The 18,578-nt window shown below is 42.9% G+C and overlaps 3 protein-coding genes across 3 annotated transcripts; all 3 read left to right on the top strand.

Annotated features, from left to right (window-relative positions):
* Window positions 1-2,394: 2,394 nt before the first annotated feature.
* On the top strand, window positions 2,395-6,286 carry LOC120952433 (glutathione S-transferase D7). Its single transcript, XM_040371761.2, has 4 exons — window positions 2,395-3,272; window positions 3,578-3,787; window positions 5,554-5,695; window positions 5,786-6,286. Exons 2-4 carry the CDS (start codon window positions 3,588-3,590, stop codon window positions 6,098-6,100), a joined length of 657 nt encoding a protein of 218 aa, XP_040227695.1. The 5' UTR covers window positions 2,395-3,272; window positions 3,578-3,587; the 3' UTR covers window positions 6,101-6,286.
* A 191-nt stretch (window positions 6,287-6,477) lies between these two features.
* Window positions 6,478-8,110, top strand: LOC120951883 (uncharacterized). Its single transcript, XM_040370874.2, has one exon. The coding sequence runs from the start codon at window positions 7,329-7,331 to the stop codon at window positions 8,019-8,021; it is 693 nt and encodes a 230-aa protein (XP_040226808.2). The 5' UTR covers window positions 6,478-7,328; the 3' UTR covers window positions 8,022-8,110.
* Window positions 8,111-8,382: 272 nt separating this feature from the next.
* Window positions 8,383-10,100, top strand: LOC120951700 (myosin regulatory light chain 2, atrial isoform). The gene is made up of 3 exons (XM_040370551.2): window positions 8,383-8,578; window positions 9,260-9,396; window positions 9,873-10,100. The coding sequence occupies exons 1-3, from the start codon at window positions 8,408-8,410 to the stop codon at window positions 10,054-10,056; spliced, it is 492 nt and encodes a 163-aa protein (XP_040226485.1). The 5' UTR covers window positions 8,383-8,407; the 3' UTR covers window positions 10,057-10,100.
* The last annotated feature ends 8,478 nt before the right edge of the window (window positions 10,101-18,578 follow it).

Below are 18,578 nucleotides of genomic sequence, written 5' to 3'. Positions count from 1 at the left end.
CAACTGCAAGCCTGGCCTCGACATGGGCAGCGCAGCCGAAAAATTGAAAGTCATTGCCGCGGCGTGTTAGCTCATCGGTTTTGCCGACGGATGCTGAATATTTGCCGAGCGATCATGGTGTTGGTGATGCCACCCTGTATTGCAAGAGATAAAAGATAAAAATTAACACCGTGCTATGATGCCTACACGATTTCAGTTCTAAATAATTAGACAACAACCTGTTGCATTCTTACGATTTATAATAATATTTCTGGATGTTTAATAATTTATACGTTTATTTATACGTTTTTCTGTATAATTTTTTACTATAAGATGCATTTTTAGAATTCCATGCATAGTTTATTTGATTTTTAAAGACTTTGGAAATACATTTCGTACGCATACACCAATACCGAGCGCGTTTTGAAATTGTAGTTATACTAGTCCCTAACAGATGACGCCACTGAGTCTTTAAGAATATTCGAATCACAAGGGTTAACTGAAGTCGTTGTATCAGTATTTTACAACAATTACTATAGGCTAATATTCATTCTTCAAATATTTTGTCGCTTTTTTGTATTATGTAACACATAATAAATCGTGTTTGAAAAATGAAAACAAAATCAATATTATTGCGTGCTGTAGAACGATAGCAACACCTGCTCGAATGAATATAGGTGCGTGATAAGCACAATCACGCTGGCAGCTGATTCAGTTCACTAGTAAAGAGTTTATGAGCTAAAATATATACAAGGACCATACTAGTTAGCATCTTGACCTACCAGCTGATTGGAGGGAAATTACGCACCTGACCTCACGTAGCCAATCAAAGCGAAGTAAAATGGAAAGTTTCTAGCGGCGTTGAACAGAGCACGAAACAAACAGAAATACGCTTAACTAATTGCACCACTTCAAAGTTGGTTTACGGTGCGGTACAAAAGTCACGCAACAGTTTGAGCAGAGTTCCTATTATTTTAATGTGAGTGACGAAGAGTGCTTGTAAAAGTATTACTGTAAAGGCATTAACCTATAAAAGAGGACATTGTACGACTATCTGTACATGTATTTTTAATGAATATATTTAATATTAATTAAATTGTAAATAATCTGTTTGCATTTTGCATCGAGTAACATGTAATTAATTAAGTTGATAAAGTATTTCAATGAAACTGAAAACATTAAACTGCACACATATCAGTTTCCATGAAGACCAACAACACATAATAACCGCTTGAGCACACCATCTTAAACGAATACTAAACCGAAAGCACCACAGCACAACACAGTGTGAGGCCTTCAACATGCCATGGAGTGTATTACGTCTTGTACAATATGGGTTCTGGAAAACATGTGCAGTTATTATCCATTCTGTTGAAAATTCTTATACTGAACCATCAATAGCTTTAATAAACCAGTTCGATCGATACGATCAAACAAATTTCAAACACCACCCGTTTTTGTTCTCCATCATTGCCGGTGACGAAGCATTTTCTGGATTGTCCAGCAAGAAAATTAGCATCAAAAATTACCTGCCACTCAATTGTTTAAATCATTCCATTGTGCCATAACGAGCCTTTTGCACAATTCACACTGTGAAGTGCACGTGCATAGAACATGAATGCAACATTCCTGCATCGTGCGTGATTATGGGTCGGCTACTGTTGATAAGCCTTAATTTCCGAAACAAAACCGTTTGTCAACCATCTGGCACGATGTACGTCGGACGGGCAAGCGGACGAACAGGCTGCCGAGATTGTAGAACTATGGACGCTATAATTATTGTAATTTCTCACTCACGCTCTGACGTGTTGGACAGTGTGTTTGTGCTGCTAGTTGGAATGCGATGTAAGTGGAGAAGAATGTTGGTGACGTAATAAAGAACAGCGTGCATGGTCGTGTGTGCCTGGTATGAGTTTCAAATACGGCAATTTGTTGCTATTCAGAGTATTAACAATTAAATCGAATTTTGATATGAAGCGATACATTTACTCCTCATTGAAAATGAATTTCATTATAACAATGCTATTATAATAACATGATTATTCCAACCTGCAATTAATTTTCACAAAACACGCTAAGTTACGTCCCAAGCGAAACTCTTGCCGTCGCTTCAGTGAAACATGTTTTTGAAAATATGTCCTAATTCTCTAAACCCTCATTGTGCGCCCCGTTGTTGTCCCACTCAAAAGTAGTGACGACACGCGGAAATCATACGCTCCCACCCCGTGCCAGAAGTTCGCACGATGACGAACAACTTTGCAAAAACGTCGCTCGCTCGCGCGCCTTCGCCTAGGCAACCGAATCGAACCTTGAGGTACCATAACAAAACACCGTACCATAGTAACAGGTCTCCTCCCATTCCCTGCCCATTCCTATGCGCCATGTGCTCCAACCGTGGGCGCACTGATTTCCGAAGGGCTCGTTGCCAGTGTACAGCCCGACAGACCGGGACGGTCCTACATACCTTGGTTGCACGTGCACGGCCGTTCCCTTTACTACGGTTTCAACAACCCGGAGGCCGCGGCTGTGTGTTTGGTTGCAGTCGCGTCGATGGACGATGGAGATGCGCTGAAGTCGCTTGTATGTCCAGCTACGTTCCATCCACTCGTGTTCAGTTCCGATCTATCCGTCCGTGGGGCGTGTGTGTGTACGCGCGCGCGTTGTTCTAGACCGTTGCATGTTAGATACCGACAACTAATTGCGAGAGTTTTCTAAAGGGTCCAAGGTCTCTGCGGTACGGTTTGCTAGTGACACATCCGAACCGGGTCCAGTCGTGCATGATTCACCCCCGGAAATCTTGAAAGGCAAACTCGCAAATTTGATGTTAGCAAGAAAACTGTTGCAGCGCAAACCATCGGCGACATCATTGTCCCAACGCAATATCTCTACATTTTAGCAAACGAGTTTAGCAAAGGAAACTCTCGTGGCCAGGCCGGGTTGGGTTTGGTAGATTTCCCGGAACCCCTTCCCGCAGGCAAGGCCACCCCCGGCGCCAAGTACAACAAAGCTCGAGTATTTGTTCGGCTTCACGGTGCTGATTCACCGACCATAGTGTACTGGAACTGACGTGGCATCACGTTGGATGTCGATACCGAGAGTTCTGTTCTGCTTGTTGTGCCACAGTCTACCGCAGGTCTACACGATCCTTTGGTACGTCCGCTCTGGACCATCCACAGCTGGTTGGAACCGTGGAAAGGATAACACAACCACCACCACCGCCACCACACCATCATCACCGTCAAGCTGGGTAACTGTATCGAGAGTGTTGCCGTGATCCAATCCAAATTTGTCAAGTAAGTGTGCCGGAAGCGGTAATCGGAAATGTTAATTGGGTGATTAGCCGGGTGCGTGCTAGCCGAAGCGAACAGGCACCCGCCCATCGCGTTATGCTTTCAGGCGGTACTATTATTGTGGTCATTAATTTAATCCTTTTCCTAGCTGGTACCGCTCTTAGTGTCATTTGTGTTACGCTTTATCCCGGCGGCTTGGCTGTTTCCATTTTTGCCCGAGCGTGAAGCATAATTAGAACGATACGCGAGCTCGGGTGTGATGTGCTGCATTTTGATCGTTTCGTTGCGTTTTTTGTTTTGATTTGCAGGCGCGGCCCAATGACGCCAGTGCTGTATTATCTGCCGCCATCGCCACCGTGCCGATCGGTGCTGCTGCTGGCCAAGATGATCGGCGTCGAGCTGGAGCTGAAAGCGCTGAACGTGATGGAGGGCGAGCAACTGAAACCGGACTTTGTCGAGCTCAACCCACAGCACTGCATACCGACACTGGACGATCACGGGCTGGTGCTGTGGGAGAGGTAAGAAACACCGCGGTGGAACGTATCGATTTTCCTAACACAACCCCATATACCTGTTTTTTAAAGCACCAACATAAACTTAAACCTTGGCCCCATCAAAAGCGACGAACGTGATGTGTTTTTCTTATCATTCCGCGGTGTTCCCGGTTATGTTGGAGGAACGCGTTATTTTTTTTCTTTTGGATTTGCCCAATTTTCCAATGCGTGTGTGTTTATTGGATTTTCACCTTACCTCACACGAGCGCACGGGTGGGGGGATGAGTTCCGTAGATCTATTTCTGGGTGCTGGGCACGTGATACCACGCGGCCAGCATGAGTGTGAATGTTGTAAGCGTGTGAAAGCGACACACCGGTGAAAATCAATGACACAATTCGGCGAAATGGTTACCGTCCGTGTTTCGTGGCTTCGTATTGAACGATGGCCGCGGTGGTAAATGATTATTAATGGAATAGCCCATTCGTGGCAAGCGGGCGGGCTCAATGAAGACGAAGCGTCGAGTATTAGTTGATGTTTGTGTTTACGTGCCTGTGGGCTGTCTTTTTTTACATTCCGATGCCGAGTTTCAAGGCGCCAAAGGATAGCTTTAACACACTTTCACACAGTTGAAAATGTCAAACGAGCTACTAGGTTATAGATCGTTCGATTGCATGACTGAAGTGGCTCCGTGTTGAAAACAATTACCTCACCTTCTTGTCGCCTGTTGTTGTACTACTTTATTGCTAAGCAGTTGTTAAATAGTATACTTCCTCATGGTACAAGTTATAGAGGAGATAGAAAAAAGCACAGTAAGAACTATAAAAGCATACTAAAACGCCTCAATAATTGTAAACCGCAAATGGCTTGCAATGAAGAATGATGGATTTTAAGATTAGATTTAAATTACTGATTGAAACAGGCGAATAGACCAATTGGCTTATTTTTTTCATAGAAAAAGCATAAAGCTGCTTCATAGCTTAAAGCATTTGTCACGTAACGGATAAAGTATTTATTGATTTATGTATTTATGTATTTATTTTTATTTATGTATTTATTTATTTATTTATTTATTTATTTATTTATTTTTTATTTACTTATTTTTTTTTTAAAAAATTTGATTTGTTTATTTATTTATTAATTTATTTTTTTCTTTATTTAATTTTTTTTATTAATTTATTTATTTATTTATAAATTTATTAATTTATAAATTTATTTATTTATTTGTTTATTTATTTATTTATTTATTTATTTATTTGACTATTTATTTATTTACTTATTTATTTATTTATTTATTTATTTCTTTATTAATTTATTTGTTTACTTTTATTTCTTCATTAATTTAGTGATTTATCTAGTCATTTTTATTTTCTTATTTATTTATTTGTTTATTTGTTTTTTTATTTATTCATATCTTATTATTAATTTATTTATGTATCGTTATTCAATGGACATAACGTCGAAATGAAATATAAACCATCTTTATATTTAAAAAAAACTACATAAAACAGATATGTTCGGCATCAACATTATATTATTGTTTGAAAAAGTAGTCCTCTTCCACTTAACTCCAATTAGATCAATTAGATACTCGACATTGTAGAAACTCACGATAAGCATATAATTTAGACAAGATCTCAGTCAAATTTAAACGACATGGAACATTTCCAACACTAACGTATTACATGAACAAAACACGAATATTCCATGCCGCAGCCCTTACCTTTTCTGAGAATTTGTTAGTCTGCTCTATTTAATGTGCCTCGATTAAAGCATAATCTTCCCGTTCCAGCCGAGTGATTCTTGCGTATCTGGTATCAGCTTACGGGAAGGATGAAAACCTCTATCCGAAAGATTTTCGCTCCCGAGCCATCGTCGATCAGCGGCTGCATTTCGATCTTGGTACGCTTTACCAGCGTGTCGTCGATTACTATGTAAGCAAACACCTCGTTTTTGTCGTTTGATATTTGAAGCTAACGTAAATTCTATCGCTTTTTTCTCCGCACTGCCCGCTCCCCACCCAGTTTCCAACCATCCAGCTCGGCGCTCACCTAGACCAAACGAAGAAGGCAAAGCTGGCCGAAGCGCTCGGTTGGTTCGAGGCAATGCTGAAACAGTACCAATGGTCGGCGGCCAACCACTTCACGATAGCGGACATTGCGCTGTGCGTCACGGTCTCACAAATCGAAGCATTCCAGTTCGACCTCCATCCGTACCCGCGTGTACGTGCCTGGTTGCAAAAGTGCAAAGATGAGCTACAAGGACACGGCTACAAAGAGATCAACGAAACTGGAGCAGAAACGTTAGCGGGATTGTTCCGGTCAAAGTTGAAGCAGTAGTAAGGTTGGGTCTATGTGAAGTCGGGTCGGGTGAAGTCGGTAATGGTTAGAAATAGCACTGTTAGCTACATTTTTCTAAAGCATAAGGATGTACTTGCTCCCATTTGTCGTTGTACGCTAGTGTATAGGCAGTTTGTTATTGGAAGCCTTTTTTTAAATCTCTTAAATAAACCATATCAGACAAAAGAGCGCTTTATGCAACTCGTTTTTATTTAACTTTTCTTATAATCTTATTTTTGAACCAGTTTTTTAAGAATGCAGTGGAAACTCTTTGAAAGGATGTGAAGAAAGAAAACAAGCAATATGTACGACAACAAAAATTTAAAAAATGTCTAAAAGATAAAAAAGGTTTCAAAAATATCTTTAAAACTAGAAACACCAAATGAATGGCCCGATACCAACACAGGTAGTAAGAAAGCAGATCTTCCGATTAACAAATGAATGACTGAAACTGTTCAGCCCTTTTTCCCAAGGCTTACAAGTGGAACACCACACAGATGGGCGAGTGGGTTATTTGGATGTTGACGCTGAACATGCTCAAAATTGCACGCCAACGATAATGCTTTTGGCACTTGACGCACCGGGACATACTGGAAAACTGAATTAGAAAAATGATGCTCAACACACACACACCCGTCGAGGATAGCAAAAGGATACCGTGACAATATCTGCCATTCAAAGAACCTACTTTCGATCCTACCTGTGGAGGTGTTATCGCACATTCCCTTATACTGTGTTACAACAAACAGCAAAAGGTGTGTGCACCTGCAGGACGTGCAGTGCAAATGACCGGATAGGATTTTCGAAAGCCCATTACAGCTACATTATCAGTGCAAGGGACAGGATGTGCCAGGATGGCGATGTACCTGTTGTTTTTGTTTTCTCTTTTCCCCGTCCCTCGACCTGTCCCATTCTTACGTTTGCACCTTTACCCTGAGTGGTTTACGTTTTGTGAGCGATTTCCTTCCCCGTTAGAGCTAATTGCAAACCAATGTAAATCATTTCGGTTCGGAAATCTTATCTTACTTCGTCTTCCTGGAATGCTGTGCCTTCATTGTTTGGGTTAGATCCTTGCAAGTGAGCGCTAAGGATGCTGTGAGGCTGACGGCCATATAAGAGCGCAAGGACACGCTGAGCTCAGAGTTTAGTTGCACACCAACCGTGTTCCAGTGCAGAAGTCACTCCGTTACGTTCCTGTGTTATAAAGTCGTTCGAAACCGTGAGCAAGATGTCGTTTCTATTGTTGCTTTTACTAGCTGGAACCACTTTGGCCCAGCCGGAACAATCTGGCCAACAGTCGCAGCCACAACCAGCAGTGATCAAACCCATCACCGCAGTAGAAAAACCTCTGCAGCTCGAAAATCCAGCGTACGATCCATCGCTATACCAAAAGTTCCTGCCACAGGATGCTGTTCAGCAGTACGTTCACTCCTACACCGGCCATCCGTACCCGGCGTCACCCTACTTCGGTGGTGCCCCGTTCGATTCTGGCACCGCATTCGCTGCCATTCCGACCGGCGGATTCGAAGGGTTTCTCATTCCGGCCCCGATGGAGAAAGACTCACCGTCACTGCTCACATCAATGCGCACGTTGCTGCCCAGTGCACGATCGTTGGTTACGTTTGTGGGCCGCCTAGTGTCCGTGTTGGTCGGTTCAGTCGGAGTGCTGTTCTTCGGCACGATTCTCACCTCGCTGACCTGTTTCTTCACCCCATTCTGCACGCTGTCGTTCCGCAATGCCAAATTTCTGACCGGCACTCAGGAGACGGCCCAAGATATCGTACAAACCGTCGGCGAACAGATCACACCCGAGCGCGTTAAGCGTGCGGCCGAATTCCTGTACACTGCGATCGATCGCTTCCAGCGGCTAAATAACGTCGTAAAAGAGGCCACCGAGCGGAAAGCGGCCGTTAGAAGTTGAACCAGAATAGTTGCACCACTTCCCTTACCTACTAAGTCAGCATGCATGTATGTCAATACGCTCAATAAATATATTTTCTTCATTCGTAAGCATTTCGTTTCGTTGGTGGTGGTACAGAATGTTGTCTAATTAAATTTTCCGAAAAACACGGCTTAATTACATTCAGGGCACATTGATGACATCATTTTGATTTCGTTGATCTGGATAAGAAAAGATTAGGTGGTTAAAAATATGAACATTTTCCCAACCACCGGCAGAACAGGTGCAGACATATGATCGTGATCAAAACTGCTTCCAGCGGGATTCGCTATAAAACATCTTCGCCTAGCCATGCTCGTTGTCAAACGTGAGTGTGCGAGTAACGAGTCCGTTGCTTCCAGCTGGTGATGGATTTCCTGAAGGATCTTAACCAACCAAAGGTGTACGAGCTCAAGAAAGCCTTTTGCTTGTTTGATCTCGACGGTGATGGAGTTATTAGTGAGCAGGATCTAAAAAACACCTTCCTGACGCTCGGTGTGGACAAATCTGAGTACGACATCGATAAGATGTTCGAGGGGGTAAGTGGGACTGAATAGCTGAGCGTCACTTCATATTCTAAACATTCTCTCCAACAAGTGGATATCTCTAATGACACTAACATGTTTGATACAAGCTCCAACGCTGATTTGCATAGCATTTTCGATTCAAACGCCAACCTTGGAACCAACAAAGAACATTTTTCCACCAAGAAAATATTAACAAAGATGCTATCTAAACGGCTAGATCATAGTGTTCAACAGCATTATCCTCGCCGTTTTCTCGAAAGGCCGCTGATTGCCTCACCTTCAATTTACCAAGCAAGATAAAGAAGCAAATGAGCAAGAATTACCATCATTAGCATAGTCTGAAAGAAGTTTCCGTTCTGCCATTTACAACTCGTTCGCTAACGGTCGCATGGAACTGTAGTTGCAGTACTCCCTTTTCCTCAACCGATGTAAACCAGCAGGAAAATGAACCCATTTGAAATTCAAATAATCTCTCGACGCCGACTAGTACCGGACGGAACCGGTAGGAACTTCGGGCAAGATAGGATAAATTGTAGCACCTTAGCTTCTATGTATTTGTTCGTATTTGTCCACTGCCGGAATCGGAAGTACCCATTACACCAACTCAATTAAAATCCGTAAATTTACCACCGTCCAAGGAATCGTCCAAAAACTCGAGTTCTAAGTGTGAAACACTGCACTCTCTCCTTACAGGTAGTGCAGCCGCTCAACTTGGACGTATTTCTGCTTCTGATGCTGCAGCGTGCCAACGGGCTAGCACCGCAAGACGTTATGGTCGGTGCATTCCGAATGTGGGACAAGGCCAACACAGGCTTCATCGACAAGGAACGGTAAGGAGGAGTGCTGATGCGATGAGAACTGGGGAAGTGAACGGCCCCGGCTCCGGTCGATACGATGAATTAGGTCGAGCGGCTTGCCAAAAAACGGTATGGGAAACCGGGGCGGACTGGGTTTAATTAAAAAACTTTACCCGGCCGGAATGATTCGGTGAGATGCGATCGGCGCTTTCCACCAAAAAGGCCACCGCTTCGAGGCTAACCGAATGGGTCCGGACTAAAGCACTGCTCGCTGTTTGCAAACAGAACAAAACTGCGATTCTTCCGCACGGAAATGCAAAGTGAAAAGGGCAAAAAGTTTGGGGAGTGTAGAAAAACTCAAACATTCACTCGATGGTATGTGAATGGATGGAAATGGAGCTCGTGTATGTGTGTTTGTAGTTGATTTTGTTTAATGTTTCTTCCTGTGGTAAACGATCTTTCCGCTTTCGACCGCTGTGTTGGTTTTTTCTCTGTTTCCGTTTTTCTAGTTTCGTTCACGACATAACTACTTACGGTGATCGATTCACGCTGGCCGAGGCGAACGAAGCAGTAGATGACGCTGTCATCACACGCGGACCACAGCTCAACGACGAGGGACAACTGCTCGAGAAGCTGGACTATATGGATTTCGCAGAAAACATATCCGGATTCCAGAAGACGGATCATAAGTAGTTTGCCCCATGCATACTGTAGTTATGCGAAAAGTATGCCACTGGACGAATCAGATATGGAACTAACACGAAGGAATGCAATGCTTCCACACAAAGCATAAGACAAAGGGAGAACGAGGGAAATGCTTTAAAATCAAGCAAACATACAACAGCGCTTGGCTTAGACGATGTCAACTAACAGCAAAGATGTACTGCAAAGGGCCAAGTATAATCGCCATAATGCATTAAACCATGTATACTGGGACATTTAAATAAAGAAACATTTTGAAACACAAACTCTGTGTACTATCGTGTGCTTTAATTTAATAAATCATTATTTATCAACTGGTAACGCTTTTTATGCCAAAAGAAGGATTGTTCTATTAATTAATAAATTCTACCAACTACATACAATGCAGGGCATACAAATATCAGAGAATATTCAGATTTGCTGTACTTTCATCCGGTTCAATGCGATTTTAAGAAATGCTCCTTCAATCAATCAATCGTCTCAGTTTTATTTGAAATAATTTTTAACTCGCCAAAATTCGGGCGGTGTAGTGAAACCTTAATCGGCGGTCAGTGAATGCACAGGTTTTAAATCCTGTAATATATTTATTTGTTTAATATTTTTGACGTCCGTTATGTCCTAAGCAGACATGCCGGCCGGCCGCCTGTATAGGTTTTCGAGACTTATTCAGCACCACGCAGACGGGTAGTCAGTCCTTAGCAAGGGAGGACGGTCCATTCTACCAAGGGATCGCCTCAGTATTGTATTGTCTCCTTTCTTGGTTAAACACTTAAAACTATACCTTATGATGAGTCAGATGCTATTTTCCAGACAAACTACCACAGTTTTCAATGAATAAACTCACGCTGTAGTACATTATTCGCGCAACTAGTAACTATTTAATTTTTTTCATTTTAACTTCATAATTACTTTGACTCTTGTTCATTTTGCTACGGATGAATTTCCATTTTGAATAAACATTTCATGTAATTGCTAAACCGTGCTCTTACTTTTGGTTCCTAAAACGGTTGGCAGTAAAAATCACTTATTCTTTGGAGTAAAGATAATTCATTCTGCGATTCATATTGGACATATAAAGGCCCATTCGGGGCGTCAAGACGGGCATGTTGTCAAGTCGTGCAATTTGACAACTATACCAAGGGATAGACTACGAAAGACCTTAAGGCAGTTTATTAAGTTTATTATAAAAACCATTATTAGCCAAAATCATCATTATCCACTCTGCAGCAATGATACTGTCTAATCAAGAACTTTTGGAAAATGTAAAGGATTTTGGTGATGACTCGACGTGCATGGTTGTTAACAGTAGCTATGTATAGATAGAATAATTATTTTCACCATCATTCATATATATTTTTTTAACATCGTTTCAAATTGTGTATTAAATCACTTGTGCGAATAGCTAATGCGTTATACAGTTAAATAACTCTGTTCGAAATGTTTCTGCTTTTTTTGCTATAACCTGTTAGCCTGTCTGTCACTGTACTCATTGTAAAAACACAAATGCATCTATTCACTGACTAACTTTGATTCAACCAATTAAATAGTAAATGTTTACCATCAACCATCTGTACTAGAGCTACACAAAAACAGGGATTGAACAAATAAATGGCACCCATTTCCAAAGTAGTTTAATTTTCTTTTTTAAATGCTTCCATGATTATCATCATTATCACTATCACAACAAATTAATTTCCCTCCATCCATCTCGCCACTGTAACCAACATCAAATATTGACTCTATTAAACAAACTTTTCACAACAACGTTTCACCGCTGTGAATTAATCATCATCTAAAAGCGTTCATTGATCGTCTAACCTAAGCCTAACGGGAAAATGGTGAGGCTAGGTGGTTTGGTTGCGGTTTGCGTGGATAATAAATTACGCATAACCGAGAACCGGAAACCCCAAACACCCTTAGTAAAGAGTTTCGATGTGAATGTTTTGATGGTGCCAGTACGAGTACGGTATGGTGGCTGTATGCTTTTTTTTATATTACCATTTACTCAGTCTGCGAGCTGACAAGAACGTTTTCAATTTAACTGATTGATTTGTGCAACACAATTTCGTTGTAAAATGCGCCATCATCAACAAGCTAGTCCGATTCATCATGTTAAAACACAGTAAGCTAATAAACGGCACAAAACGGCCGTGTGATCATAAAAGCACAACGAAGGACGCACACTGCACTCAAAATAAAATGCATTTCTTTCTGCACAGTAATGCCATGTCGGGTCATCCTATGCACCCAAGGTCGCACAGTGAGACATAAGGAAAACTTTACTCTTCAAGTGCCACTCCTGTAAAGGAAAAACAGTGAAATGCTTTCAGCGGATGAACTTTAATTGCTCCCTCCACTAAAACGTAGACCCCTATGTTGGAGACTGGTCAGTACCCCGGAGAGCAAATCACTGTACCAGGATGGTAATATGCTTGTGAAAGAAAGCATTTTGTTTCTTTTTCCTAACCCGTAAACTCACCATTCATATTTTGCGCGAGCTGAAATTTACTTGCAACACACACACACAAAGTATGCTGCAAAGTTCATTAATCAACCGCTTCTGTCAGACATTCCGGTACGATGCTGTTTGGCGTCCGGTGCAAAATGGAGCAAAATAAAAGGTCCAGGCTACCACTAGATACGGCTTCGACTGGGGTTGTAAGATATCTGGCGAATATTTTAAGACGTTTGCAAACTGTTGTTAAGCGGCCAAAATCATCCATTAAGATGTTTGCCCCGGTATGCTGCTAGGTCTGACAGGAGAGGCTGACCGGAGGAAGAATTCACAGGAAGTGAAAGTTAAATCGAGCTCGAGATGGAAGTTATTTTCTAACTCAGTTTATCGTGAAATTAAATATTTATGTAGCTGATTATACATGCGACCAGCTTGAAACATGGCTAGCGGAAAGCTCAATTAATTTTAACTCGATTTCTAACTTTATTTCAATGAAAAACATCGCGCTTCTTCAGACATCATAACATCCGGGACTTTCGCCCAACCAACTTCAAAGGTGGCTTCATTAGCTCTGATAGAACATCAACTGACCTTGAAAAAATCTCCATTTTTAATTAGTCCAATCTGAGTACACAAACATTGTTTCAACCATGTAACACAAGCTCCAAACCCATACACTCGGTCAATGTTTTCTAATTGAGGAGAATTGAATTATATTTCAACAGAAACAACGACCACAGCTTTTAGGAGCTCCTTCGGTCCTTCCAGCGTTAGCTGAAATATAGCTTCATTCAACTTTTCGTAGTGTGCAAATCATCCACAAAACTTATGCAGCACCACCTATGTCTGGCCATTAGCCCTGGGACATTGCTCAGAAAGTAACCTCTACTCGGTGTACGTTTCTCGCAAAATTTTTCATCCTCTAGAGATTGAGCTTTCCAGCGGTTGCTGGTGTACAACACATAACCATTATATGTTATGTGGTCATTCCAACTAGCAGTTAAAAGGTTTGGAAGGCTATATCTCGTTCTCAAAATGTCAACGCGTTGTCTAATAATTCATTATCCAAAACCAATGCTAGGGATTAGATGGTACAAAGGATTGGGACTAACATGGTACAAAGAATAGGCAGCCGATTGAGCATGAATACAATCGGATTGAAATGGATTTTCTTTTCCCCACATAAAGATTTTATAGAGATTCATCGATGTGAAAGTCGATTTATGAACACACGCTAGACCTGGTAGAAGGAATTTGATCATTTCCTTTTACAAAGGGTATATCCCTTGGCTACAATTCAAAGCTATACAGTGGAAAGTATTTCAATTTTTGTGAAATGTTATCCTTCAATTTGAGAAATTTGGCTTAGGGCTTTAAAATTACCGTTCCTGATGCTCCAACACATATTACAGCTGAATGTTGAATCATTCGGTTATTCTTGGTACAAATATATCTAAGACCAAACGCCTTCTACCTTTCACACACTCATACTTTCTCTCTGTCTGGTATTATGGTTTGTTTGAACCATGTGGGAGGTAATTTCCTATTCGAGCCATTAGTTTGTAGCCCGCTACCAGGACTTTGATTTGTTCTGTCACGTGTTGCCATTGCCAACCTCCTAGCGCATTTGGCTGAAGGCCCTAGCATTCAAGCTCAAATCAGCAACACGTGCCTGCGCTGATGATGTTTTCCTCCATCAGAAACACACAGCACAGCACTGCCCATTAGAAGGTGGCCAGAAGTTAACGGCCCGTGCTGTCTGCTTTCATCCACATGCTCCAACGATTGAAGTCACAAAGCAAAAGGCTAGCAGCAGGAACAAAGAGTTAAAAAACATTCAAACTCGTCCTCACAGTGCCATTGCCTTCGGCGTAGGTAAACATGCTTTGGATGGCAGGGATGGGACAAAGATCCTGTAACCACGGGCAAGATCCGGCGTCGAGCACGTACGGAACTCGGTGCGCTCGTTTGTACACGGAAACACGCACCGGGGTCCAAAAGCTAACGAAACGAATAGTGCTCGTACATATGAATTGCAGACGCTTTGCACCTTCCGGGGTGGGTCTGATACGATCTGAAGAAACGAGTTGCCGTCGCCTTGTCTCAACGTGTCCATTTCGCTGACAGAGCTTTGCCGGGCGTATTTTTCCCGGTAGGCAATTCACACACATACAGGCACAGACACACACACCACACCGGGCGACTGAATCTAAACAAGCATCTTGAAAGTCCTTCCGGGACGGCACAGACAAAAGTGTCTTTTGGGAGTCTCTTTTTTTCCCCGTAGCTCCGATAGCAAACAGACAGGGACACTCGCTTCTGGTACACCGTGTGACAATGCCTACAAAAAGTGTTACCAGATCGGGTGCTGCTCCAGCTCACCGCTTGCACCCGCTGCCCTAGTTTAACCGGCACGGGAAATCCCGTTTTCCACTTTGCCATCGTAAGCCCGTTGGCGTCGGCCGTGAAAAAGTAACATTCGCACATGGCTGCACAGTCCCGGGTGCGGACGCGGGAGATAAGCTAACGGGTGGAATCGAACCGAACGCTCCGATGTTGATGCCGGGCAAGCAATTTTTGGGAAGCCATTTCGGGCCAAATGCTTTGCGAGTCGTCGCCCGAACGTCGTTTGGCATTCGTTTCGACTCATTTCACGCGACGCTAGCCGGAGCGTGGCGCTACGTTATGTGAAACTTGCTTTTCGCCACAGAAAAAGAAACGTTCCCGTTTGGAGCACTTTAGTCCGGGAGTTTTTGGGATGTGAGTCGATATCGGATGCCAGAGAGGCGTTCCATCCGATCTTGGACTTCTTGGCACTGGATGACAGGCTTTCGTTCATTGATTTGGTGGGTGCTGCTGCCAGGATCGTGGCCGAGTGCACACGAGGATGATCCAACTCCAAGCTTTTCCAATGTGGGCATCAAATTACAACGGAATATTTGCTGACCATTTCGCACTCACTCCTGCAAGATGTGCAGTGATGCACCGCTGCAGTATGCGGCGTAACGGGTGAATAAATTTTAAAATCTCCCTTCTATATTTGCCAACCGACCGATAACCGCTTTCAGCCGGAGCTTTACCGCCGATATCGTTGAACGGTGGCAGGGAGAAAGTGGAGATGATGAACTTGCAGCACGCAAACAAAAAGTGCACCGGAAAAAGGCTGTAATTTCCTCCGGCATGAGAAAAAGTAATCGGAAAGCCGTGTCTACGGAACGGGAGGGCCGGACCCAAATGTAGGCCAACGGAAATGAAGAAAATGGAGCGAAAGAGTACACTGAAAGTGTACTTACGAGAGCTTTAGATTGAACTTGTTTTGTTTGCTCTTTTACAAGCCGGTTAGCGTGGAAAAATAACAACTGAGAAAATTGAATGTAAACACAACGGAATGGCCCCATCGCGGAAAAAGGTACAATTGAAAACCTACCATAAAGCAATAATCGTACACACACACACGTGTGCACCATCTACTGTGCTACACCCTCAAATGGTAAGGTGCGGATGAAACATATGTGTAGTATCTTGACTTACCGTTCCTTGCCGAAACAAAAAGCCACCCCCGGGACGTGCGAAAAAGCGGCTCGAAAACTTAAAAACAACGCCACCCATGCGCTTAGCAACTTGAGCGAATCCGTAAAGTTTACTTTACAGCTCATGCGAGCACAATTGAAAAGCGCGGAAAAATTGAACCGTTTGCTCACATTCTCAATGAGAGTGCTGAAGATTTTACATTTTCAGAATTGGAGGATATATTTTAAGTTGTTTTTTTTACTCACCTGTTTCGTGCTTTCCAGTGAGATCCACCCACCGGGTAGCTCAGAAAGTTTTACATGGTGTGCGTGTATCTTTTTTTAGATTTTCAGCGGTACGAAAAGGTTACGAATGAAAAGATAATAAAGCCAGGGGAATTTAGAATTTGCTTTTGTAGTTTTTTCCCGGTAAATGCATACACCGTCAAGGATATTCCAAGTGCAAAAGCTCTAACCGAACACAAACTATCATTAGCAACTAATTTGTTCTTGCCAAACAGAATCATTTGCAGGGAGCGAAACATAGGCTGCATTGTGTCCCTCATTCCCAGAGCAAATCTTTTCGAGAGTGTTCTAACCAACATATTGTTGGGGCACTTTTTACCATCATAATACGGTTCCTGTAGTTAGTATGTAAAACGTGATGGCAGCCAACAAAGAGCATTAAAATTGTATGCACTTCTTTTGTGTTTGGCTAGTTAAATTGGATCATCTTACAACTTAACAACAATCCATAACTTAGATATACTTACCAACTTTTCTGACGCTACAATCACTTATGCGGTCTTGGCCTGCCTGATGATTTTCCGAAACCGCTCACGGTCTTGCGTCTTCGTATGTCAATCCGTTATCCTGGCGTTAATCCCGTGGACGCCTCCACGCCCCCTCTGTCCGTGTGAACGGCCTGAAAAGTCTTTACGGGCTTGATTCGCTGCACGACAGTAAATGGAAACAGAATGGATAAATAGTGAACGGAAAAAACATTTTCCAACCATTCTGTATTCTGCAAAAATTGAATTCAAATGAAAACATATCGTTTACATAGGATTTCGCAGGTTATTCATACGAATATGAGAATTAATTTATGAAGCTTCATACGTACTGAGTTTTGGGATTACAGGCTTGATTACTCGGAAACCCTCCCGTTGCAACATGATTCAGTTTTTATGATAGATGCATCGGTTCATTAGGTCGGTTCTCCGACGTAACTTTTGTACATCCAAACTAACAATAGTTTTGCTTCCATCGAGATCGTGTCAGTATCTCCTTCAGGAATAAACAGATTCCGCGCTTGCACACGGTTCCAGCAGGCTGATTGTTCCATTCGATCGGGTCACGCGTAAGCCTCTAAGCCGCATTAGACAATTCTCCTCGCATAAACGCAAGCAAACGGTACCAGCATCCCTGCACAGATCGTGGCCGCACAAGTAATTTGAAAAATTGCACCCCAGATTCCACAACCATGCCATGAGTGCAAAACGGTACAGATTAAAACTCTACCCAGGCGGGCGCGAGCGCTGCCGGCAGTCGCAGCATCCACACTGCCAGCATTTCAGTTCGGGGCGCTGAAATGGGAGTTTGGAGCTTTTGGGCAGGTTGGAACAGCCTCACCGCTCCCGAATCCTGCCACAAGCCGAACCAAATCTGTTTGTTCTTCTCCCCTGTGGTCGTGTGTGAGGGAAACCGAACTCCACCCGAACCAGGGCCGAAGTCTTCGCTCCGAAGGCTCACAGCTGGAGCGCGTGCCGTGCATGCTGGATGCTGGCACTTTGCTGCCTTGTTAGTTTACTTCCACCCAGCAACACCGAACGGTCACAGTGTACCATTTTTGGCCCGCGGTGTTTATCGCAGTACGAGGTTCAACGACAGCATGAAACGTGGCACGCCACCGGCTGTGGTATAGCTTTGGAGGCAGGTCGCTTGGTGTGGAAGCTTCCGGTGAACGGTTAGAACAATCAACATTGCTAGAAAGATGCACGTTTTTGTGTTCGACGAGGCGAGGCAAAAGCGAATGGGGTAAAGTTGGGGATGCCCTGGTGGGATCCACTTTCATGCGTCGATCGTAGCTTGTTTATGAGATGCAAATTGGATCAATCGGTCAATCGGAGAAGCCAATTATGACCTGTGAGCAATTGTGGGTGATATCTCTGCCATCATCGTGGCTAAAGTTTTCGTGTAATATGCTAATTAAATCTCGCGTGATACTAACCCAAATGGCAGTGCAGTCAACCTGCTTGGAGTTTGTAATAAACCGTTCGCATTGAAAGTATACCGTGGGCGTTTTTACCATGCAAAAGTGAAAATTGAATGAAGTGAATATTCTAAAGCATATTAGCGGATCGGTATCATGGCCGCTATCGATGTGGTGACGGATGTGTTTAATTAGCATACAGCATAATATAATTAATGGATTATGTTACCGAGGTACGCTTCCCGAAGGCAAAGAAGCCGTGCAAACAAAGATGGGGAAATACACAAACAAAGCCATACAACCATACCAACAAGTATAGTGTAAAAGGTTTTTCCTA

The sequence above is a fragment of the Anopheles coluzzii genome, chromosome 2, assembly GCF_943734685.1.
Source record: "Anopheles coluzzii chromosome 2, AcolN3, whole genome shotgun sequence".
NCBI lineage: Eukaryota > Metazoa > Arthropoda > Insecta > Diptera > Culicidae > Anopheles > Anopheles coluzzii.
This window is presented reverse-complemented; position numbering and strand designations above follow the sequence as displayed.